This window comes from Sesamum indicum, linkage group LG3 (genome assembly GCF_000512975.1).
Source record: "Sesamum indicum cultivar Zhongzhi No. 13 linkage group LG3, S_indicum_v1.0, whole genome shotgun sequence".
In the NCBI taxonomy this organism is placed as follows: domain Eukaryota; kingdom Viridiplantae; phylum Streptophyta; class Magnoliopsida; order Lamiales; family Pedaliaceae; genus Sesamum; species Sesamum indicum.
In genome coordinates, this window is record NC_026147.1 from 24121575 (window position 1) to 24145651 (window position 24077).

The 24077-nt window shown below is 35.6% G+C and overlaps 6 protein-coding genes across 8 annotated transcripts; 5 read left to right on the top strand and 1 right to left on the bottom strand.

The window, feature by feature from the left end:
• LOC105159603 lies at positions 2310-3302 on the top strand. The gene has a single exon (XM_011076717.1). It carries the CDS (start codon positions 2310-2312, stop codon positions 3300-3302), a length of 993 nt encoding a protein of 330 aa, XP_011075019.1.
• On the top strand, positions 3925-5609 carry LOC110011739. Of its 2 annotated transcripts, none has more exons than XM_020692817.1 (5): positions 3925-4271; positions 4466-4534; positions 4669-4751; positions 4837-5039; positions 5343-5609. In XM_020692817.1, the coding sequence occupies exons 1-5, from the start codon at positions 4078-4080 to the stop codon at positions 5466-5468; spliced, it is 675 nt and encodes a 224-aa protein (XP_020548476.1). In that variant the 5' UTR covers positions 3925-4077; the 3' UTR covers positions 5469-5609. The 2 variants fall into 2 exon arrangements, with proteins under 2 accessions (XP_020548476.1, XP_020548477.1); XM_020692818.1 differs by having other exon boundaries at positions 3928-4271; positions 5346-5609.
• LOC105159423 lies at positions 6252-7680 on the top strand. Of its 2 annotated transcripts, none has more exons than XM_011076485.2 (4): positions 6252-6640; positions 6735-6823; positions 6985-7187; positions 7479-7680. In XM_011076485.2, exons 1-4 carry the CDS (start codon positions 6339-6341, stop codon positions 7575-7577), a joined length of 693 nt encoding a protein of 230 aa, XP_011074787.1. In that variant the 5' UTR covers positions 6252-6338; the 3' UTR covers positions 7578-7680. The 2 variants fall into 2 exon arrangements, with proteins under 2 accessions (XP_011074787.1, XP_011074788.1); XM_011076486.2 differs by having other exon boundaries at positions 6253-6640; positions 6738-6823.
• LOC105159425 (ras-related protein RABC1) lies at positions 8645-11748 on the top strand. Its single transcript, XM_020692236.1, has 8 exons — positions 8645-8663; positions 8860-8921; positions 9040-9212; positions 9936-10004; positions 10428-10493; positions 10710-10831; positions 11041-11169; positions 11475-11748. Exons 3-8 carry the CDS (start codon positions 9074-9076, stop codon positions 11580-11582), a joined length of 633 nt encoding a protein of 210 aa, XP_020547895.1. The 5' UTR covers positions 8645-8663; positions 8860-8921; positions 9040-9073; the 3' UTR covers positions 11583-11748.
• Positions 12564-16346, bottom strand: LOC105159426 (probable protein phosphatase 2C 11). Its single transcript, XM_011076488.2, has 8 exons — positions 16021-16346; positions 15395-15537; positions 15161-15259; positions 14908-15066; positions 14488-14574; positions 13628-13719; positions 13175-13246; positions 12564-12943 (listed from the first exon to the last, which is right to left on the bottom strand). The coding sequence occupies exons 1-8, from the start codon at positions 16182-16184 to the stop codon at positions 12815-12817; spliced, it is 945 nt and encodes a 314-aa protein (XP_011074790.1). The 5' UTR covers positions 16185-16346; the 3' UTR covers positions 12564-12814.
• On the top strand, positions 17174-23327 carry LOC105159427 (putative DEAD-box ATP-dependent RNA helicase 29). The gene is made up of 11 exons (XM_011076489.2): positions 17174-17661; positions 17851-19012; positions 19100-19157; positions 19274-19378; positions 19527-19572; positions 20454-20527; positions 20748-20800; positions 21183-21264; positions 21406-21462; positions 21839-21974; positions 22463-23327. Exons 1-11 carry the CDS (start codon positions 17289-17291, stop codon positions 22678-22680), a joined length of 2364 nt encoding a protein of 787 aa, XP_011074791.1. The 5' UTR covers positions 17174-17288; the 3' UTR covers positions 22681-23327.

Here is a 24077-nt window from a genome sequence, read left to right on the forward strand (position 1 = left end):
TCACTCAGTATTATTCAAGACACATCAACAAGGATTCAGACAAACAGTATAAGGCCGGCAGGATTCTTTGGTAGTGATGTAATGCTTGTGCCATTCACTGTTCAAGTGCTCTCTTTACGCTCTAGCATCACCTACAAAAATTTGCAAGTTTGCTGCATGTTTGTTGCGTCCCATCATAATGATCCACACGCGTATCACTGTCAAGTATGTCCAATCTTCCTCGGAGATTCCTCACTAGGGAATCATGGAAAAGGCTTGGTTCCAATCCACAAATCTGCTCCATGACATGCCATCTTCGTCAAGAAAACTATTAACTAACCTTCAAGGAGACAAGAATGTGCTTCACTAGGAAATCCAAGGCATTGCATAGCTCTTGCCTTGGAAAGTTCTAAGAGAATCAAGAAGATATACGGAGTTATCTTACAAGCTTTTGATAAAGCGATGTAACAGAAAACAATGTAATTTAGGATTTCACTTTAAGGACTTACAACAGAAAGATGAGCTCATATTCATCTCTCGAAAACAATAGTAGAATTCAAACCATTGAGCTTGTCCATGAGAAGCGAGATGCTCTATCCAGTAGTTACAATTGATCTTAGTCTCATTGAAGACTAATTGATGGGAAAGTTCTTCTGACGCTCCTGAATGACTTGGGACGCCTGTATTATTACCAATGGAGCCACTGTAATAAGAGTGTAAAACACCCTTGCCAAACTGAAAGCAATCATCATAGCATTAACTAACAAGGAATACAAGCAAATTGCAAGTAATCATGCCCGATGTCAATAAAGTCTAAGCCGGTAAGAGCAACCGGGCTGGAGGAGATGAATTCAATACATGCGTGCTATCAGCAAGTCAAAAATGTCAAGAGAGATAGAGAAGTGGAGCATTGAGAACCTAGCTAGTGAAATGCAGCAAACGTGTCTGCACAAACAGATGAAAATTAACTCTAATGCACCTGTTTCTATAATACTCCTATCCTACTTTCATCATCATATCTCCACATTTTAAGACGTATGTTTATTTCCAGTATAAACCATTAACCCATTTTTCCATTCTTATTCACTACAAACTAAACTTTCAGCTCTGTTATAACAAAAATCAAGGCCAGAATTGATGATCAACACACCAACACCCAAACACTTACAGACACGCGAGCTCGCCAAAAAAATACTTCGTTCTTGCGGTTCCCCGCGTGTTTCGTTAGGCGGAAGACTGCCACGTTCTTCAGCCTCTACTGCCCTGTAGAACCAATAACTTGTCTTAATGCATGAAATAAATCAAATAATCTATTAAAATTATACAACACAATATACATATATATATATATATATGATTACTTAATTATATATCTCTGATCAGATTTGATTGTGAACTAAAACTTCTCCAACCCAAGCTACATATTCCAGCATTTGTCATCTTCTGGAGAATATGATGTACGTTTAAACCCAAGAAAATCACAAGAATTGATGATGTGGGTGGCTGGCTTCCATGTTTCTATTCATCTACACATTACAAACCAAAATTATTACACCAATAATTAATACCTCATATGATCACATCATCAACAACAACATACTCTAATTGTCCCTAATTAGACACTAAACTATACAAAAAAGGTCCCAAAATCTGCTTCTCCTTTATTCTCATTTTCATTCTTGTTTTTCAATTTTCATCGAAGTCAAAATGCTCGAATTTCAAGATTAATTATACTTGGACCTCCTCTAAAATTACACTTACACCCCCTCCAAAAATTCACTATTTACACATCTGACCCCTTTCATTAGGGTTAAATTGGATGAAAAATGATGACATTGAAAAATAATTACATAAAATTTTAATTTTACCCCTCATTTAATCTTTTAACGTAATAGTTTTGTACTTATAAGTGGAAAAAATGTAATGATATTAACCTCGTTCACTCTATCTCTGTCTCTCTCTCTATATATATTGTATTTATCCATAAGTACAAAACTATACATATATGACGTGAATGTTAAATGAGGGGCCAAATTAAAAATTTATATAATTTTTTTTAACTAATGTTAGCATTTTTTGTCCAAACTTTAGTAAAGGTCAAGTATAAACGGAAGGGTGCAATAATAATCTTAAAACTTTTTTGCAGAAAGTATATCTTTGTAATTTTAAAGGAGTCTAATGAGTGTAATTAATTAATCCTAAATTTTATACATTAATTCACCTCAATTATTACGTTGCTTATCATTCATTTCCTTATTCTTGATCAGAGTACTTGAGAGAGCGAAAACCATAGACAACATCAAACAAACAAACACATCGATCGATCCACCATGGATAGAGAGCAAGAAGAAATGCAATTTCTAGGGTTCTTCGGCATCTACGCAGAATCCTACAAACTCATCTTCAGATGGAGGAAAATCTTCTTCCAAGTAACCCTCGCTCTCATCCTCCCACTCTCCTTCATCTTCTTAGCACACCAAGAAGCATCAGAGATACTCTACTGGAGGATCAGATACACCAGATTCAGACTACACTGGACTAAAGCCGGCACCCCAAAGTACCACAAACTCTCCGACCTCGTAACCTCTGAATGGGCCGAATACCTACTTCTCAAGGCCGTGTACTTCGTCTTCCTCATCATCTTCTCCCTCCTATGCACCTCAGCTGTCGTCTACACGGTTGCATCCGTGTACACGTCGCGTGAGGTAACGTTCAAGAAAGTCCTAAGTGTAGTTCCAAAGGTGTGGAAGAGGCTAATGGTCACTTTTTTGTGCACTTTCTTTGCGTTTTGTGCTTACAACGCAGCTTTTGCACTAGCCCTTTATTTATGGGGGGCTACAATAGCTGACTCCACAACTGGGGGGGCTGTCGTTTTCGTGATCGTATTAACGTTGTATGCGGTAGGGTTTGTGTATATGACGATCATTTGGCAGCTCGCCAGCGTTGTTTCGGTGTTGGAGGACGCACACGGGATCAAGGCCATGATGAAGAGCAAGGGTTTGATCAAGGGAAAAAGGGGTGTGGCGATAGTCATATTCTTGATGTTGAATCTTTCATTGGGGATCATCAACTTTGTGTTTAGGGTTTTTGTTGTGTATGGGAAGGGAGCTTTGCCAGTTCTTGGATTGGGGGCTGTTAGTTTGTTGCTGTTGTCGAAATTGATCCTGTTTGGATTGGTTGTACAGACCGTTATCTACTTCGTTTGCAAGTCATATCACCATGAGAACATCGATAAGTCTGCTCTGTCTGATCATCTGGAGGTTTATGTGGGAGATTATGTTCCGTTGAAGGGTAAGGATATTCAGCTGAAGGAGTATGCATGATCGTGTCTGAATCATTTGTCGTCTTTGATTCTGGTACGGCTGATTGAGAAATTAAGAAATAAATAAGATTCGTGCTTGTGACATATATAGTTAATTAAAATTGGGTTTGTAAACGTTAGCATCCACGACGTTTGAGGTGATGTCACGATATAGTTATATAATTATGTGGAATTAGCTTTATCCCTATTGCATAATTATATGATTATTAATAAGGTCTAGTTTTAATGGAGTAGTTGTGATGTCAATTTTAATTTATATATAAAATGGAGTATTAATTTTGATAATGAGGTCTCGTGCATGTTTACCATGCACATACATTTCATATTTGTCCTAGAAATACTATCTTAAAAAGTTAAATGATGTAAATTACGGTACAAAAAATGTGTTTAATTTAATTTCAATTATATAAAAAAGAAAGAAGGGCAGAAAGATAACTTGCTTGTGATACTAGACGAAATTAAAATAAATAATTGCATCAATTGGTAATCCAAAATGTGGAAATTGAAAAGTCAAGATGCATAACTGCTAATTATAAGAATATTCAAACTGGAAATGTCTTGCTCAACACTCAGACGTGTCTGCTGACACTTTTCAAATCTCTTGTATAAAACGGACAACCTTTTTTCCCCTAGGATTAGTTGATTATCGTTGTCAAAGACTTCCACAAGAATCACCCTAATTCCCCCCTTCTTCTTTCTACTTTCACAAACTTTCTTGTAATCCTTATCTATTTCGTATTGTTCATTGCTCTTCCACGCACATTTTTGCTAATATCATGTCCGTCACAAAATCCCTCATTGCCTTTGGCCTCGATATTAAGCCCTATTGTCCATCGCAAAATCCATTATTCTCCAATTCTTCTGCAAATCTTCTCATGGTTAAAAAACGCCACAACGGTTTCTTCGACAAACAAGGTTTGAAACGTCTCAACAATGTTATGGGAGTGCAAAAGGACGATGGAAACACAAGGTATGTTGCCAAGGAGAATATTTTATTTTTCATACCATAAACTCCAAAATAATCTAATTGCTACCGTATAAACGGCCTCGTTTGCAGAGTTAGTACGTTTTATATATTAACTTTTTAACGAAAAGTCCACGTGCTTGGCTACAGTGAGCTTTTGGTGCACAAATATTCAAAATTATTGATTCTTGAATTTTCAGGAGCTTGGTCGTGTACAGTGTTGTTCAACCAGGAGCCCCGCCGCCTTCTGAGCCTCCTTTCAATTTCTTGTAAGTTGAATTTTACTTTGGATTTTAATTTTATATATATATATATATATATATATATATTGGTCATGTAGTGTAGGTATATATTGTAAAATTTTAATGTTATTTTTTTTAAAATAAATAATTAATTAATGCAGGAAATGGATTGTGGGAGTAGTCTTGTCAATAGTCCTACCCTTCTTAACCCACAACAAATGGGCTTCAATTCTCAAACTCAAAAGTGAGTTACTGATCATAATTTCTTAATTTTCTTTTTCTAACAAAAATATATATATACATATGAACGTCATGATGTGTCCGGGCAGACGAAGTTGATACTGCGGTGGAGACAATAGAAGTAATAGTCGATGCAGTGGAGAAGGTGGCGGAGGAAGTGGAGAAAGCGGCTGAGCACATCGCATCTTCCCTTCCAGAAGGCGGAACCCTCAGAAAAGCCGTCGATTTCGTCGAAAGCGTGGCTGAAGTAACATCCAAGGAGGCTCATTTAGTCGGAGATTTTATCGATAAGGTACGTACGTAATAATATAATTAATTTTAATTATGCATTTTGATACATAATCATGAAAATATAATCAACTAATTGCGTGCATATTTTGTGATTTATATTAATTCATTAATTAGAAAAAGTCAAATACATAGTTGTTCATTTTTTTTATACTTAAGCACCCAACATATACACATGTAACGTCCAAATACAAAACTTCCTGTACGAAAGTCTTGTGTCTGAAGTCTGAACCATTGGGTTGGGGACTGCATATATATAGTTGTTCATTGACAAATGTAGAGTCTGGTGATTATGTATATGTTAAAGCAGGTTCAGGAAGCAGAGGAAAAAGTAGAGGCATGCGTTGAGTCTATGGCTGAGGAAGTCGTCCATCCCCATCCCACGGAAGAAGACAGAGCCAATGAGCAAATTAAAGAATTAAACAAAAATTAATGAACAACATTAACATTAATTATTTATTAAATATACTTGTGCATTTGTAAATAATTATAATTATAATGTAAAATTGATAATGATTAAGATAGTGTACATGTAATTAAGTGATAGTAGATATATACGATGTGTATATGTATATATATATATATATATATTATTTTATTTTTTAGTTATGTTCATACAAATAATTTTGGTTTTGTAATTACAGCGAGTAACACTTTTGGTACTGGCCAATTTGAAATTTGTAATTGAGGATTATAATTAAAAAGTTTTAGCACATTTAATTTGATGTGAGGAAAATGCTAAATATATTAATTAATTGTTTGGTATAAATTAATTTTTATTTAAGTAAAAGCAATGAATTATTATTGTTAAATAAATCAATTGCAATTATTAATATCAAATATCTATAACAATTATTGACAACTATAACAATCAATTATTGTCATATAATTATGTTTAACTAATAATTACTATTAAAGTAGAATGATAATTAATATTAAAATAGAATAACGTAATGGCGTTCGAAGTTATGGACCTTTTCAATTAAATTAGACCTCAACAGACTTAAATTTATTATGAAGTTAGAAAATATAAGCACGACAAGCACGAGATAAATAAGAATATGTACGTCTGGCTCACATTAGTCATATGCAATCCATGGAAAAAACAAAAGAAAGAAAATATCGCACAAATCAAATGAAGGCAGTGAGGTGAAAGGACGTTGAGTCGATAGCAACCACAACACAAGAATCGCCAAACATAGTACGTTTGTTTTTTATTTATCCTTCCAGGAATCCAATCATTCATACATCAACATATATAGACCTCCTCATACCTCATAATATTAATTGTCTGATTAAAATTATGTGGACAAGTACAAGATTATCATCATGTTCTTGCAGCCTCCACAGGATAAGGGCTTGTTCTTATTTCTCTGATCATCAAACTTCATCTTCTAATTCTGCCTTGTTTGGGCACCAGAGATATGCATACCACTCCAACAACTACACAACACAGCTACTATTCTACTCTAACACAAAAACGAGGTATATACGTTTCTTACATGATGATGTTAATGTTCCCTATTTCTTCAGAAACTTTATCGTGTGTAACAACATTCAACCAGCAGACGGGCAGTTGCCTCCGCAACCACAATCAACTTTCTTGTAAGTGTTAATTAATTTGAGGGTTTTCAGATATAATATATAAATGTCTTAATTCAGTTGTTGCGTAGTCTAATACTTGGACTAATGAATTAAGCAGGAATTGGATTTTGGGAGTGGTGTTAGCAATTATTTTACCATTAGTGACCACCAATAGAAAAGGGCCATTACTCATCAAACTCAAAAGTGAGTAGATTAAAATTCAATGTTCAAATGACATTATTGTATTTTATTTTTAGAAAGATTTTTATACAGATAGCGTGTATATGTTTAATGAAATAGAAAATGTAATAAACTTTGTAACAGAAAATTCAATCTCGTGTGTGTTGTGAGAATAAATAATGCAGATGATGTTGATAGTAGAGTAGAGGCAATAGAAGAGATGGCGGAAACAGTAGAAAACGTGGCGGAGGCAGTGGACAAGGCGATCGACCAGATAGCCCATCACCTTCCCAAAGAGGCCAAACTCCGAAAGGTGATGCATATTGTGGAGGATGTGGCCGAGAAAACTGCTAAGAATGCTCATATCATCGGAGACGTCATTGATGAAGTACGTAATTCCCACCCAACAATTGTGAATTTCTGTCTTTCTTTTTTTTTTTTCAGCATAATTAATTAGCTATTTTGTTAGGGCAGACTTCATGTTTCGTGATTTTTTCTTTCGATCAATGAGCCAACGTTTACCAAAAAAGAAAAACGAAAAATCCAGAATTCCGTCTCAAAACAATGGGAATTTTGACAGCAGAAAAGATGTTGCAAAAACATCCCAATACTATATATTTTCTACGGAAATTTGAGGTTATTTTCAGACATGATACTGATTGTTGATACATAATTTCAGTTGCAGGAGATTGAAGAAAAAGTGGCTAAATCCGTGGTCGAAAGTCTCCGTGAAAAAGCCATTAAGAATTCCCAAGAATCAAAAAAGGATGAGAAATGAGCAACCACAACCAATCCTGTAATTCATTTAATCATAACTACTATTGTAATAGATAGCAAGTAAAAAATTATTCTCTATTTTATAGGAAATGCAAGCAATTCACTTTTATATTGTAAATAAATAAATTACTTTTTATATATATATAAAAAAAATAGCAATGACCACCCTATATCTTTTAAAATATAATAATTTACCTTATTGTATTTTTTTGTAAGATTCAAAATGTAAGTTGAGCGCCTCATGACTATGTCATAGCAGATCCGAACACTTGCCCCGGATCAACTTCCAGATCATAATTGCTCTAGTAAAGAACTAAATTAAAAAAAAAAAGAAAATAATTATAGAAATATCTCTCAAGGGTTCCAGAAACAAAGAAAGACAAATTATAGATTTTGATTTCATTGCACCTTAACTCTTACAACCTTTCAAGCCCAAATATTTGACATTTTTTGGAGAAAGAAAAAAGAATAAATTAACATACCATTACCTTATTATTATTAGGATAATTATCGTAAGATTTGGTATAATTATATATAGATTTTTATAGTTTAAAAAATTATATCAAATTTGCTGATATTAGTAAACTTCAATATATATTAGAAAATTTAATGAATTTTGACTAACCAAAAGATCTACTTTACTATATGAAAATAACTAAATAAAATAAATTTGTATATAATTCAATCAAGAAGGGTAGTATAATTATTGTTTTGAGAAAGTCTATTCTACGTACCAAAAGGCCTGTTTGAAATTGGACTTGGCCCAATTTGATGGGTAAGCCCAAGACTGTAAAGAAACCCAAAGCCCAAGACTGTAAAGAAACCCAAAGCCCAAGCCTGCTTATTTTGTTACTGGTAACTTTAATTTCTATATTCGTATTTATTAGTAAAAATACTTGGAAAAGTAACAAAACTGCTTTAAGAAAAAGGAAATAGCATATATCATTATCTGGAAAAGATACTTTATTATAATTATTATTATATACAAAATTAAAAGAGAATATATATATAAATTAATGCCACCTCCATTTTATTTGGTGGAAGAGTACAAGCTTCTCTGCGCAGAGTACAAGCTTCTCAGCACAGAGTACAATCTCTCTCTTTAATGTTTTCACACTTCGCCACCGGCACGAAGAAAAGCTATTCTCCATCCACCGCTTCTGTTTTTCCTGTTTTCCATTGCTTTCTTCACACTCAATCACTTTATATTACATACGCATACGTACACGAAGCGTATAATTAATATATATGTATTTGTGAATAATCGATACACATACGTATAGGTCGGTATTTGACGTTTATCCCAGATCTGCACCGTAGTTAGTCTCCGCCATTTCGATTTCAGGTCATCTTCTATATGGGTTTCATTTCTTCGTACCTGTTTTTGATGGGTTTTCCTTTTTGTTTTTTTTTTTTTTTGGAGGAAAAAAAGTACGAGTCAATTGATGGAAAGTCTTTGTCAGGTTTCCTGAGAAAAAGTGGAGCTTTGACAACAATATGGAATCATCATCAGGAGCAGTGGCGGAATTTGATTATTTGTTTAAGTTGTTAATGATAGGAGATTCTGGGGTTGGAAAAAGTAGCCTTTTGCTCAGTTTCACTTCTGATACTTTTGAGGATCTCTCTCCTACCATTGGTAGCATTACAACCCTTTCGTATAGTTTGATATAAATGTGCATATTATCTTGGATTCTCGTGTAGTTTGATGTAAATGTGCTTATTGTCTAAATTCAGTTAATGCGATAAGCATTTGGAACTTAAAGGTGGAATCTTGAATTTGTTTCGGGAAGGGTCATGATAACTTTGAGGAATGCATTGGTTTTGTTTCCGGATTTTTTGCTTGTTGATGAGTAATGTGTTCGAAAGTTGAGTTCTGTTTGTTGCTCCTGTGAATTCTATTATATATATTCCGACAAAGTCTTTTTTTCTTCTATCTGATGTCTTAATGTGCTTCATGGTTTTCCTGGCATTTCTTTTCTTTTTCTTCATTATCTTGTGTACATGTGGGTATTTTGTGTATCTTCCATGCGGTATGTCAACTGCCTATCTACTCCAGCTTCCCCCAGCTCAGACTCTGCTGCAGAAATGAAATGAATAGTGATTAAATCCTTATACCATGATTCAGATGTTGTAGTAGTTTGTCGCTGAGTTGGTACTTGTTTGATAGGGGGTATAATAAATAACTGAGGAATGCATATTTTTTGGAGAACACCCATGAGTCACTAAATCCTTTGTCCTTATAAAATGTTGGATTAGTTTGTTGAATGCTAATATTCTTACTGTGGGTATTATTAGTTCTTTATTTAGTCTCTTACACATCTTGGTTTGGTACTGAAATATGCTATTCTGCTGTCTACAGGAGTGGATTTCAAGGTAAAACATGTTACAGTTGGAGGGAAGAAGTTGAAGCTTGCAATTTGGGACACTGGTATTATTGCTCCCATGGTTTGGTTTCTTAAATAGGGAAATATAGGAGGGAATGAGAAGTATAACTGTAGATGAGAGTAGGATGTCCTATGATTTTGTTATTCCGTCTGTGAATTTCTTCTTTCAGATGTATATTCAATTACCATTGTAACTAGAGGTTGAATGATGTGACATAAGCCAAACGCTTCCCATTTTGATTATTAAGTTCGTGATAAACCAAATATTTTCTACATTTGGTTTGTTGGGCATATCTGGTAATGTTCAAAGCCTTTTCTTTTTTTGGGGTGGTTGAGATTGCATGCATCTACAACCACACTCTCACAGGGAACTTCATCTCTTTTCATGTCTTTGAGGTTTTGTTTGGATGATTTATATATAGAAACATTTCATGTAGTTTGTGAATCTAACTTTCTCCTTATTGCAGCTGGACAGGAAAGATTTAGGACTTTGACTAGTTCATATTACAGAGGAGCTCAAGGAATCATCATGGGTATGCTCAAAATATCGACAATGATTTACTTTAACTTGAGATATATATTGTTTGACATTTAAGAATCATATCTCTTATTACTCTAGCCCCCACTTTTAGGAATCATAAAATCTTACTGCGTAGTTTTGGCTTTTAAGTGCTTTCTTTTAGTTTCTTTGCTAGCATTATGGCCTTCTTGTCGCATGCATCCCAAAAATCAATTTTTTTATGATGCAGTTTATGATGTAACAAGGCGAGAAACCTTCACTAACTTGTCTGATATTTGGGCTAAAGAAATTGACCTCTACTCAACAAATCAAGATTGCATCAAGATGCTAGTAGGCAACAAAGTTGATAAGGTATTTCCTTGTTAGCAGTATAAGAACTTGATAATGTATCATCTATAGCAGCATTCTCTGGTTTCTCATCGTCTAGAAAAATTATCTGATCACATGCTTGTTTTCACACTTCTTGTTAATGCTTGGACTAGTGAGTTTTACCAATGTAAAGAAAACTGTAGCTTTGTATTGTGTTGCGAATACAAACATGTCATTCACCACGATTGCAGGAGGGTGAAAGGGTTGTCAGCAAAAAAGAGGGCATTGACTTTGCAAGGGAGTACGGATGCCTCTTCATTGAGTGCAGTGCAAAAACTCGCGTAAATGTAGAGCAGTGTTTTGAGGAACTTGTTTTGAAGGTTAGTAAGTTGGCATAATTTTGCCCAAGATTTGTTTTAAAAAATCACTAACCTATCTGCATGCATTCCTGGTGGACTTTCTGCACTTCCCTTCCCGCTTCGCATCATCCCCTGACGTTCTCATTCTCTTCTTGCGAAATAAATAAGTTTGGTTTAATAAATATATCGAATGCATGACACATTATCAAGATGAAGAACCTCTTCTGTCATATACTTTGCCGTTATGTGAGCACTTTTGCAGAACTACTTTATACCAGAGAACTGTTTTTGTGTTGTCGTAATATCATTTGTCTTATATCGAACAGATCTTGGAGACACCGAGTCTCTTGGCTGAGGGCTCAGCTGGCGTGAAAAAGAACATATTCAAACAGAAACCTCCTGAATCTGATGCATCCACAAGCAGTTGCTGCTGAATCCTCATCTCTCCTTTGCCCTTGAGTTTCCTGTTGATGTAATTTTAGATGCCTTATTCACGTGTTTGATCCAAGAACCTGTGTTAAATCGACTTTGGCCTAAACACGATATGTTTGTCTTAAAATGTAGTAGCATTGTTTGATCTCAGTTTCTTTTTGTTTGCTTTTCTTTAAGCAAGGTCTCAATTTCTTTTCGTTTTCTTTGTACTAGATTGGTAATTTTCCGAACCTTTCATAGTTACATCTGAACTTAATACATCTCTTGATCTTCTTTATCTCGCCTATCATAGTCCTCTGAGCTGCCTTATAGATAGCTACGAGTAGCTTCTACTATTTTCGAACCTTTCATAGTTACATCTGAATTATACATGCAATGACTTTTACTCTTTTGTAGCAGTTCTATTCTTTTAGGTGGTGTTTATGTGATACGGGTTATTTGAGCGATAGAATAAATTATTATCAGATGGATAATTAAAAGAAAACCTTAGTATTAATTATAGGGAGTTTATTTATTTATTTATTTTAATTGAGTAGGTGGAATTAATCCATATCATAAGTGTCATTTTACTTAGTTAGCCTCATTCATATTAATGGAAGAAAACTAAAATTTTCATGAATTAAATGGGTTTTGTTATGGAATTATCTTTACAAGGGACTTTGGCATCATAAATTTTAGACAAGATGATAATTTTACAACCGGACATTTCAGCCAAATCATTTAATCCACCTAAGCAAGTGGGTTGAATTATGTAAGTAAAAACAGTAGATAGGTCAGGGCCTTAAGCCCAGTCTCCATATCAGAAAGTAAACAAACAATAAATTTGTATTAATTTTCTTATTCAACAGAATTGGCCAAACTAAATGCCCCTTATTGGTTAAACCTTTGAAACAATAGAAACAACAGCAATGGCTGATAAACTGTGTTTGCTCTAACCCATTTTCTCACTTAGCTTGGAAATGACGAGCAAATCGAAGGCGAGCTAAAAATGAAACCTGGTGAGGTAATTGTTTCTTTAGTAGAAAAGAAAAATATTAAGATCTTACAAGGATTATGGTCCAGCGGACAAAGAGACAAGAATCATCTAGTTTACAATGCCAGCAACTTAACCATTTGTCCTATTAAAGTTTTAGTCTGCAGCAAAAATAAAATCATATGAAAACTCGTCTGTAATTGAGGAATTTATGACAAAAAGTCTATAACGGAGAGCCAACAATGCGATATTGTTGCCTGCTCATGACTTCTCAAATCGAACAACCACGCAGGTGATATTGTCGGAACTTCCCTTCCCATAGGCTTCTTCTACCAGTTTTTTGGATGCTGCTTCAGCATCTGCTATATCTTGCACGATAGTTACAGCATCCTGAGTTTTTCAAAATCCAAATGAGTAACTAGACGTTTCAACTCAAGAAAATTTATATGAAGCAGCTGTTTTACGAAAAAAAGAAAAGGGTAAAGTATACTACATAGTAGAAATGCCTCACATATATTGAGACTTACAACTGTTGTAATACGACTTCGACTAGTTTTAAATTGTTGACAATCTAGGAATATCTGTAAGTTAAATTTTGTGCAGAAATCGCAAGAGACTAACCTTATTTGATAAGACGTTCCAAAGTCCATCGCTTGCAATTATAATGAATTCAACACCATCAACTTCTTCTTCCTAAGAAGGGAAGTCAATCAAACATCATTAAACAACAGCAGAGAGTGTGACTAAATTTCATATAAGATGTTTAACTAATAGGTAGAGTGTAGAGCAAAAATCAATCAGCATCCTACAGATATGGCAGAACAGGAGAGATGGTACTAAACACCATTAAAAACTAGCAACTACAGATAAGTTAAATGATATCCCACTAAGGCATTAAGAGTCAAAGTAACACAGCTGTTCTCCAAGATTCCTGAATAAAAGCATCTTGAATCTCATTCTGTCGCTATTATATAAAATTCGAGCTCTGAATTAAGCATCTTGATGCGAATGAGAATTAGGAATTTACAACTAATATGACTAGAAGAAAGGTTCAGGAGTTAAAGCAAACAATACCTGAATCTCGGGATCAGCCACAACATATGGCCTAAGTAATTTATCTCCAAATGCACGCGAAACAGCGAGAACACCACCAACACGCCATGTTCCTAATGAATAGATATTCAAGTCTACTTAACAATATACTTACAGTTGCCAAACATGTAGCCGTATGAGCAGGTATATAGTTCAGAGCTACACTGGAGACATTGATATTCATCAATTTGAACTCGGTGTGCCAAAAAAATAAATAAATAAAAATCAAGAATAGGAACTTCTGATCTTTCAGCAATTTCACCCTGTTTGGAGGAACGCACAGCAATCTCAAGCAAGAAATAAACATGTCGGAAAATATAATATGACTTAAAAATCGATTAGCCACATGAAGAGGGACAATTATATATTTAACAGATATCGACAAGAAGATATCCAAGTTAAGACATAGAAAACTAACATGAAATGAGCATAGATGATATTAAATTATATATAGTTAAGGGACATCAGAAAAGTTGCATAAAGCTTCAGCATGTCTTAAAATGTCACCTAAGGAATCAATACCGGAACAATCACTACTCAAAGTGTCCAGCAAAAAAATTCTGCAATGAACCTTGAAAAGGCACATAAGGGGAAAGAACATGGGGCTTGTCACTTGCTGAGTCGTTTTATATTAAATTTACATTTCCCAATTTCCATTAATAGGTCCAGAAAATCCACATGCAAGCTGCCTTTTAACACTACTGATTCCCTTTGCATGTTTAAATGGTGGTACCAGTTGAATAAAAATAGTGGCTCCTGGCTTATCACAGTTGTACATGGTTAAAGACATCCACAGGATTAATTTACCATAAAAAACTATATCTGAAAACTCAAATTTTTACCTGCCCAAACAACGAAACCTCCAGCCTGTTCTATTCGCTCACGTTCATCAGACCTATCAGGCTTGTGGTCAATCGACAAAGGAATAGCTACACAAAGATGCACGAATGGTCATAAAAAAAGTGAAGGTGTACCATTTAGCAGATTTTTTATGCATATAACAGATGCATAAAAGAATATTTGAAAGCATATGAAAACATGTTCGGCCATGACTGGAAACTGAATTAGTTGACTGAGTGGAAGATTTTAGTATATGATTATATGTATAATTTAATGATATGAAGATCTGAATATGTAGGATGACATGCATAACCTACATAATAATTGGAGAATATAGATGTTTATAGTAATGGACGAGCTGCAACAAGTCATGCTCCCAGGATCAATTATCAAATAGTTTGAGGGACAACATGACGTCTAACCTGAACCAGCCCTACAAGCAACAACTCTAGAATCTCCCACATTTGCAACAAATATTTTGTCACGTACAAGGACAGCAGTTGAAGCAGTTGAACCTGCGTCTTTCTGCTGGCCTTTTTCTTCATTAAGGTAATTGGTATCTGTCTGTTTAAATGCTTCAACTGCAATCAAAAGCTTTTCCTATTATACGATAGATCAGATTAAATATTTCCTATATCATCATACATAGTGGATATAGGATCTTGAAGTTCATACCAATAGCTGACTTTGTGTCTCTAAGAAAATCTGGGTGGCTGCTCAAATTTTGAAAGAGGTATTTCTTGAGGTACTCTGCGGTTCTAAAGCCACCATGCCCTGATATGAAACATAAATGTATAAAACCAAAAGGCATAATAATCTGGAAAAGGTGGTTTACCATATCGATAGATTTCCATTTTGGTACATTAAACATTAAATTCATAAAGAAATACAAGATAATAAACCTCATACCATCAAAAACACCAAAAAGGCCCACCGTCTGGCCATCAACTTCTGACATCCGTATCTCATAATAATCCTCCATTGAGGCACGTTTACCCTTGAAACTGGAATATCCATAAGTTAACTTTGCCTTTTTATCTCCAGTGAGAAAGCTGCAATATTAACAATGTTCAGTTATATTGCCAAAACGATTATTTCCCATTAAAAAGACAAATATTGCAAGATTCTGCACTGATCCAACAAATAACTCAATGGATTCCTCTACTCCTGACAATGTCTGATAACAGCTAAAGTTTGGAACTTTGATTTTTAATTCCATGTCTGCTATTAGAAGGACCTGATCATCATTGCACAAGGACATATTATTGGCACGAATCTCTTATTCTTAATTTACATAAACGACAATGCACTGTCACAAGAAGCAAAAGATTGATAAATTAATAGCATACGAACACCGCATCCAACCCCCCGAAAGGGGAATAAAGATAAAGAAACGAAACAAAAGAAATCTCCATTGACATGAACCAACGTAATTGCCCAACGCAATAGTAAATTTTACTCACGTAACAGAATTGAGCCAATCAATATCGCAACAAGCATGCGCTGGAGAGATCTCGAAAGCGAAAAAAACGCACCTCATTCCACCACCGCTGACGAGGGCATCAGGATTTTTAGACTGAATCGACGTATTGGGCCGTGATTCATGTGGCAGCTCCGCTGCAGCTTGCTGCGTTGGGGCCGTCAGGGCAATCCCGGTGGACGGCGGCTGCGATTGCTGTTGTTCTTGATCAGTCTTCATCGTACATTCAGAAGAGGAGATAGGTACGGTAGTGTCGGAAGATCTTCTATCATTCACTCATCATCAGTCTCTGTCTCTGTCCCTCTGTATGAAATAATTTGGTCGACCAACAACGTTGGAGTTGGAGCGCTCATCCTCATACGCTTAACGGGCAGCTACGAGTACGGGATAATTGCAGTTATTCCTTTTTTTTTTAACCCTTCAAATATATTTAGAAATTAATTAGTAGAGATAATTACAATTAGACTTTTTAAAAATATAAAATTACACTTTCTTTTAAAAAGAAAGTTAGAAATTAAAATTACATTCTTTTAAAAAATCTCTGAATATATCTGGCGCGCTTCTATTAAGGTTTGTACAAAACTTATTGACTTCAACAAAAAAAAAATTACATAAATTTTTAATTTTATCACTTATTTAATACTTTTATGTATATTTTTATACTTATAAAATGATAATAGTGAGATTAACATTATTATATTTTTTTTTTTACAAGTACAAAATTATTATATGAATTATTAAATAAAGAGTAAAATTAAAAATTTATTTAATTTTCTTACAAATGTTAGTATTTTACGTTTAAATCCTAACGAAATGGAGTCACATATAGATAGTGAATTTTGGAAGATATTTAACAATAAATTTAACTTTTTTTTAAAAAAAATATAATTTTATTATTTTAGAGAAAATTTAAGTTTAATTAACTCTAGTTAATAATTAACCGCTCCTTGGAATTTTTAATGAGGCAAAAAAAGATAATAAATAAAATAAATCCAAAATTAGATCTGAAAATATAAAGACATAAGTACTTTAATTTGGTAAATAATTAAATACATTATTATGTATTTCTTTGGGGCTTTTAACAGTTTTGGGCCAGATTCAAGACTTGGACTTCAGCCCAAAAACTAAGAAAAGGGCCCACTGAATGGCCATTTACCATATTGGATCAAGCCGGGTCCTCTATTCGCCCAATCGGTGTTACATTCAGCTGATATGTTATGGTTCGTGTTTGCTCTTAAACCCTAAAACCCTCTCAAATTTCCCTTTTCAGTTCCAATCTACAGATTAAGCGTCATCGGATTATCGAACCGTCATTCATCCGCGATGGGAGGCGGGAAGATACTGGCAGCCTCGAAAGGGGAGCTTAAGAAGAAGCAGAAACAATCGAAGAAATCGAAATCCGGTGGTTTTGAGTCGCTGGGATTGAGTCCAAATGTCTACAATGGTGTGAAGAAGAAGGGATACAGAGTGCCGACGCCGATCCAGCGTAAGACCATGCCCTTAATTCTTGCTGGATACGACCTCGTTGCCATGGCCCGCACTGGCTCCGGCAAAACGGCGGCCTTTCTAATCCCCATGCTCCAGAAGCTCAAGCATCACGTGCCGCAGGCTGGAGTTAGGGCGCTTATTCTGTCCCCGACGCGTGACTTGGCTCTTCAGACTTTCAAATTTACCAAAGAACTCGGTCGCTTTACAGGTAACTACTCCTTTGTAGGAGAATGATTGTTAATGGCGTGGTTATATGTATAAATGGATAGCGATGTGTGTTATGCTGGAGTAATTCTTTGGTTCTGAGAAAATAGGCATGGAAAAGTAGGAAGGCGTTTGAGGCGATTATACTCAAGTTAAATATTTTATTTAATGTATCTTCATTTTTTCTCTGTAGACCTTCGTGTTAGTTTACTGGTTGGAGGTGATAGTATGGAGAGTCAATTCGAGGAACTGGCACAGAATCCTGATTGCATAATTGCTACTCCTGGTAGGCTTATGCATCACTTGGAAGAGATTGATGACATGTCTTTGCGCACTGTGGAATATGTTGTTTTTGATGAGGCTGACTGCCTTTTTAGCATGGGGTTTGCGGAACAGCTGCACAAAATCCTTGCCCAGCTGGGTGAGAACCGTCAAACTCTACTTTTTAGCGCAACTTTACCAAGTGCCCTTGCCGAGTTTGCCAAGGCTGGTCTTCGGGACCCTCAACTAGTGAGACTTGATTTGGAGACAAAAATTAGCCCCGACTTGAAGCTTGCCTTTTTCACTTTAAGGCAGGAAGAAAAATATGCTGCATTGCTGTATTTGATTAGGGAACAAATAAGTTCTGATCAGCAAACTTTAATTTTTGTTTCCACTAAATATCATGTTGAATTTATATACTCTCTGTTTAGAGAAGACGGTATTGTGGCTTCTGTTTGCTATGGGGATATGGATCAAGAAGCCCGTAAGATCCATATATCAAAATTTAGGGCTAGGAAGACTATGCTGCTGATTGTGACGGATGTGGCTGCCCGGGGAATTGACATCCCTTTACTTGATAATGTAGTCAATTTTGACTTTCCTCCGAAACCTAAACTTTTTGTCCATCGCGTGGGCCGAGCTGCAAGGGCTGGTCGTACAGGTACTGCATTTTCTTTTGTCACGACCGAAGACATGCCTTACCTATTGGATCTTCATCTTTTTCTATCGAAGCCAATTAAGCCTGCTCCAACAGAGGAAGAAGTCCTAAGAGATATGGATGGTGTTATGACAAGAATTGATCAAGCAGTTGCAAATGGAGAAACTTTTTATGGGCGTTTTCCCCAAAGAGCTATAGATCTACTTTCAGACAGAGTTCGAGAAATCATTGAATCATCCACAGAGCTGACAGCTTTGCTGAGACCTTCTTCAAAAGCATTTAGCTTGTACACAAAGACAAAAGCGAAACCATCTAGGGAGTCTATTAAAAGAGTAAAAGATTTGCCCCGTGAAGGTTTACATCCTATATTCAGAAATGTTTTGGGTGGTGACGAATTAACAGCTTTAGCCTTTTCTGAGCGCCTGAAAGAATTCAGGTGAGTCCTAAATCAACATATCAATCTGAGTTTTTAAACTAATTTGTATTTTTAATTTTGCTTCTCTACATGACATTTGTTTAACAGACCCAAGCAAACTATTCTGGAAGCTGAAGGTGAGGCTGCAAAATCAAAAAATCAACAGGTATTATGCAGACTTCCCTCTTCGTGCCATCTGATTCTATCTTGCTGCTAATTTCTGATTACTTGCCCATTTTAAATGTTGTTTTGGTCAATATTGATGTAAGGAAACATTTTCAGGGACCTTCTAGTCAATGGGTTGATGTGATGAAGATGAAACGAGCTGTTCATGAGCAGGTGATTAATAAAGTTCGTCAGCAGCGTTCTAAAGATCATGTTGAGAAGGTGATAATTTTATATAAGCATTTGTAGGTTGATAGCCCCCAAAGCCATAAATATGTACTTACCCCCTGGCATTATGCTTGTTTATGGATTTACAGCTCTCTTTCTGATGTCTTTCCTCATTATTTGATGATTCTCTTTGTTATTGTAGGAAGTTGAATTGGAACATAGTCCTTCAAAGCACAAGCGAAAACAAGGTAGTTTTCTATTATCATCTTTATTCTTTACTCACCTCAATGCATTGTCCATGGACATGCTGAAGTGTACCCTTCTTGGATCTTGGTCAAGTGAAACCAATTCTTTGAGTTAAAGATTATATGGGAATTGGGGAAGCCCGTTTTCATGTTTCAATTAGCTACTCCCTGACTCTGTAAGCTGCAATTCTAAAATCCTACTTGACCTGGAAATCTAATCCTGCATTGATTGGCGTTGAGATTGTGTTAGGGACTAATATGTGGACATTGTGAAAGTCAATATGAACTCCATCTTGCTTGTGGCTTTGTAGGCATGTTTGCAGATGTAGAGTTTCATACTAGTTGAATTTCATGATATACATATGAGTTATGAGCAACCAATAGCAACAAAAGAGAAGCAAAATTATGTCCTTCATTTTATTAAGGAAAAATTACTTTGAAACTGGTGTATTCTCTGACAAGTTAAGAATCCAGCAGATGGTTAAACAATTATACTGGAAGTGGTGGTTGCTGTATCCCTGGTGAAATTCTATAAATTGATCAACTTCTTCTTTTGTTCCTCTAAACATCGGAATGTTTAGGATATCTTGAACTAAGTGGGTGTTACTGAGTGATACCCCAAAATTTAGTGCACTTTCTTGATGGCAGTGTATAATAGAAGGCGGGACAAACTTTTGGCTGGACAACAGACTAAGAAAAGTCAAATCCTTATAATCCTGTTCACGGGAAAAAAAAAGTTTATCTGTGTTTTGCCTAATAGTTTAGTATATAAACACTGATACTTTTGTTATTTTACTCTGTAAGCAATACACAGACAATGGCTAATATGATCATTTAATTATTTCTATTATTTCTATTGATATTGCCAAAATTTTTCCTGGCAGCATCTGGAACCAAAAGGAAAGCACAGAGCTTCAAAGATGATGAGTATTTCATAAGTTCAGTGCCCACAAATCAGGTGAATTTCTTTTCTGTTGTTCTGTATGACCTTACTGTGCAATTATTGGTATTCTTAAAAGTGACTTCACTCTGCAGTTGTTACTCTTTGTTTTTCCTTCCAGTAATTTGTGATCCCTGTCCTAGTAATGTTACCACTGACAGAAGCGTAATTGTATACCTCACATGACTTGGTGTTGTGCACAACCTGAAAACAACATTTTTGTAACTGTCCATTTCAGCATTTTGAAGCAGGGCTTTCTGTGCGAGCTAACCAAGGCTTTGAATCAAATAGGTAAGGATGGTAATTGATACTAAATTGCACAATTTCCTACTGTGAATATAATCTGTCAAGATTCAGATTCTTTAGCCCAGAACAGTATCACATAATTTGTCTGAACGGATGCTGATTTGGCTCCCCTCATGAGCAAGATCTTAAGGAGTTCAGTGGTGCTTTATAATTTATCTTTTTCGTAATTTCGTCGTTTAATAGTAGCTAGTTCACTAGTTTAAGATATCGAGATAAAGACGAAAGATTCATGATTTATCATGTACATGATGGGAGCATGACAGCGTGTGATGTTGTAATCCCTGTAGTAGAGTAGCCTGTCATGTATAATGCAGTTTTAAGTGTCAAATGTCAATCTGACTTTGGTCTGTGGACGGGAACTGGACAGGTTGGAAGCTGCTGTTCTTGACCTAAACGCTGATAATAGTGAAGGATTGCAGAAGCAAAAATCTTCTTATCACTGGGACAAGGTACTATAAGCTGTTATTTCTGCCACCCATCCTTGATCCCTGAAAAGAAAAAGAAATTGAATAAGAGGCACATATGGCCACAATAAATAAACACCCGTATTCGACTTCCAATATGTTGTGATGATGTTGACTTTGTAACAGAGGAGCAAAAAATATGTCAAGCTAAACAACGGAGAGCGCGTGACAGCTAGTGGGAAGGTATTTTCTTTTGCCAAATTCAGATCTTTTTGCCTAATTTGAAGAATTTTCTAATGATTTAATTTTCATGGTATATGGGTAGTTATACTTGTTAAACTCATTACTCATCCTTCTGATTAGATCAAAATGTTAGATACCATGGAATGTATTTTAACCTTGTCATCCTGGTCTTTCCTACAAGGATTGCCTGGCATACTTATAGCCATGTGTATAACTGAACAGTAGATTTGTGTAATGTCCTCATTTGCTGAGGTGTTGCTCTTATTCTCACACTAATTTGTATTTAAAATTTTTCACTGCTCTCCGTTCTCTAGTTTTGGCTTTGCCTAACTGGCCATGCGGGTTTCAAGGGTTTATTTTGGCCGCTGGCTTGCAGGTAAAAACAGAAAGTGGTACAAAATTGAAAGCCAACAAAACTGGGATATACAAGAAGTGGAAAGAACGGTCACACAAGAAGATATCACTTAAAGGGGCAAACAACGATAGCACTTCAGGAGCTGCTAGGTCAGCAGGGAAATTTATGTTTGCAATTCTGTTCTATAACCTCAAGGTAAATAATGCCTACAGTGAAATAACTGAAAATTTCCTCTGCATCTTTCATGAGAATAGGTTTCAGAAGAAATAGAGAATTTCAAATAATGTTCTTGAAAATGTATTCTAAGAGAATGTCCAAGTACATAGATTAGGCATGGAAACCTAAACAAAGGATTAGCCTGGTATTATCTACTACTAAACACTTTAACTAGGTAGTGTTAGTCCCTGATCTGATATGGTCACAAAACTTAGCTCTGTCTTTAGTGGATCGTGTTTTTGCTTTTCTATCACCTGATAATTAAAATTTCTATTTCTGGTGCTCGCTAGCCTGTTTGCTTTGTGTCCATTTCACCCTTGTTTCTGTTTTATCTACCTTATTAATCTCATCATTTAACATTCTATTTGTTAAGTTGATTTAATGATCAAGTAATGAATCTGTATTTTATCTTTTCAACTTCTTGGAAAGGTACTCCTGGTTATCGAGTGGACAACCGAAGGTTCAAGGGTGGAAAAAGTCATAAATCAGTACCAAATGCCCATATCCCTTCAGAAATCAAAGATTTTGAACAAGTTCGGAAGGAAAGGCAAAAGAAAGCAGACCGAGTTTCATATCTTAAGAGCAAAAATAAGAAAGGAAAGAAGTTTGGGAAAAGTGGCAAGAGAGGAAAAGGAAAGGCAAAGTAAGGTAGCCTTAGAGGCTGGCTCTCTTTATCTTCTTCTGACACTCTTTACTTCAAAACAACCTGCCTGTTAGACTGGGGATCAGCGAAGTGCAGCACATTCGTCTACTTCCTGTCTTTTCAGTGGTGAAACCTCTAGTGAAGCTGAGAGATCGTAGATCCTGTAGTTGCAAGGCAAGTTGGATCCGCTTACAACTGTGTCCATCTTTTCCTGTAGTAATACATGCATTTGATGGACCCTTTTTTTGTTTTGGGACTTAAAATAAAAACCTCTGAATTTCGAATCCCATTGGATTCCAATGGAATAATCTATGATATGAATCATACTCTTTCAATCAAAGAGATATTTCAGCGATTCCCGTGTTTCTATTTCGAAAAGAAAGGAGGATTCAGATGATTGGAAATTTATTCCAACCTAAAATTCTTCCGAAATTTTCTATTTCAATAAAAGGAATGGGCTCTTACTATCTTTATAGATGGATACGAAGACCGGACCTTTTTTTTTTATTTTTTGCCTTTTTACTGTTCAAAGACGAGGTCGTTTTGTTAAGTGTATACGCACTTTCTATGAGAAATGATATAGAGATAGTGGTTGTCTAACGAGAGACTATGCAATAATAAGATCTTGCCTCGGGCGCGTCACATATTGGGCAGTTACCGCTTGGTTTTAAATTTGAGAAAGGCGATTTAGGCTTTATCAACTTATTTCATATCATGGTTCGGGCGTTAAAAATCGGTGAGGTTTACTCTTCCTTATTAGTAAAAGGAAAGCAATTAGAATCCTAAGATAAGAATTATTTCAGATTGATGAAAAAGCAACTATAGACTAACTTAAAAAGTTTGTATCCATTTTGAGGTCCCCAGACTTCCTGGCCAACGATTTGTGTCGATTGAATGGGACCATGTAAATTTTGGCCGAGTAATTATTTTGAAAAATTACAATAATAGATGCTTTTCTTGTATGCGTTTGTGTGTTTTATCTAAAAGTTACTGTGGAGTTTGCTCAGTATTTTGTTCTCGTACTAAGATGAAAACAACTCTTTTCGATGAGTAATAACAATCAGCAATAAAAGTTTCCATAACAATTTTACGAGCTCAATTTTCAAATTGTCTAAATCATTCTAGTCCAGTACCAATGTTCTCTTGGACATTTCAGCTTTCTTACATGTAATAAGATGGTCAAGTTAAACAATACCATTAATTAGCAAGGGCTTGATCTACTTGACACTATTCTAAGTGGGCTGTCGAGCAAACCCACTAGTTCGTGGGCCCATACAAATCTCAAATCCGTTTTGAAATAGAGCAAGAAAATCTGTCCATTCCCTGTCTCGTGTTCCCTTCCTTTTTGTAGCCCAAAAAAGAAAAGAAAAGAAAAGGGGGGGGGGGGGGGGGGGGGGGGGG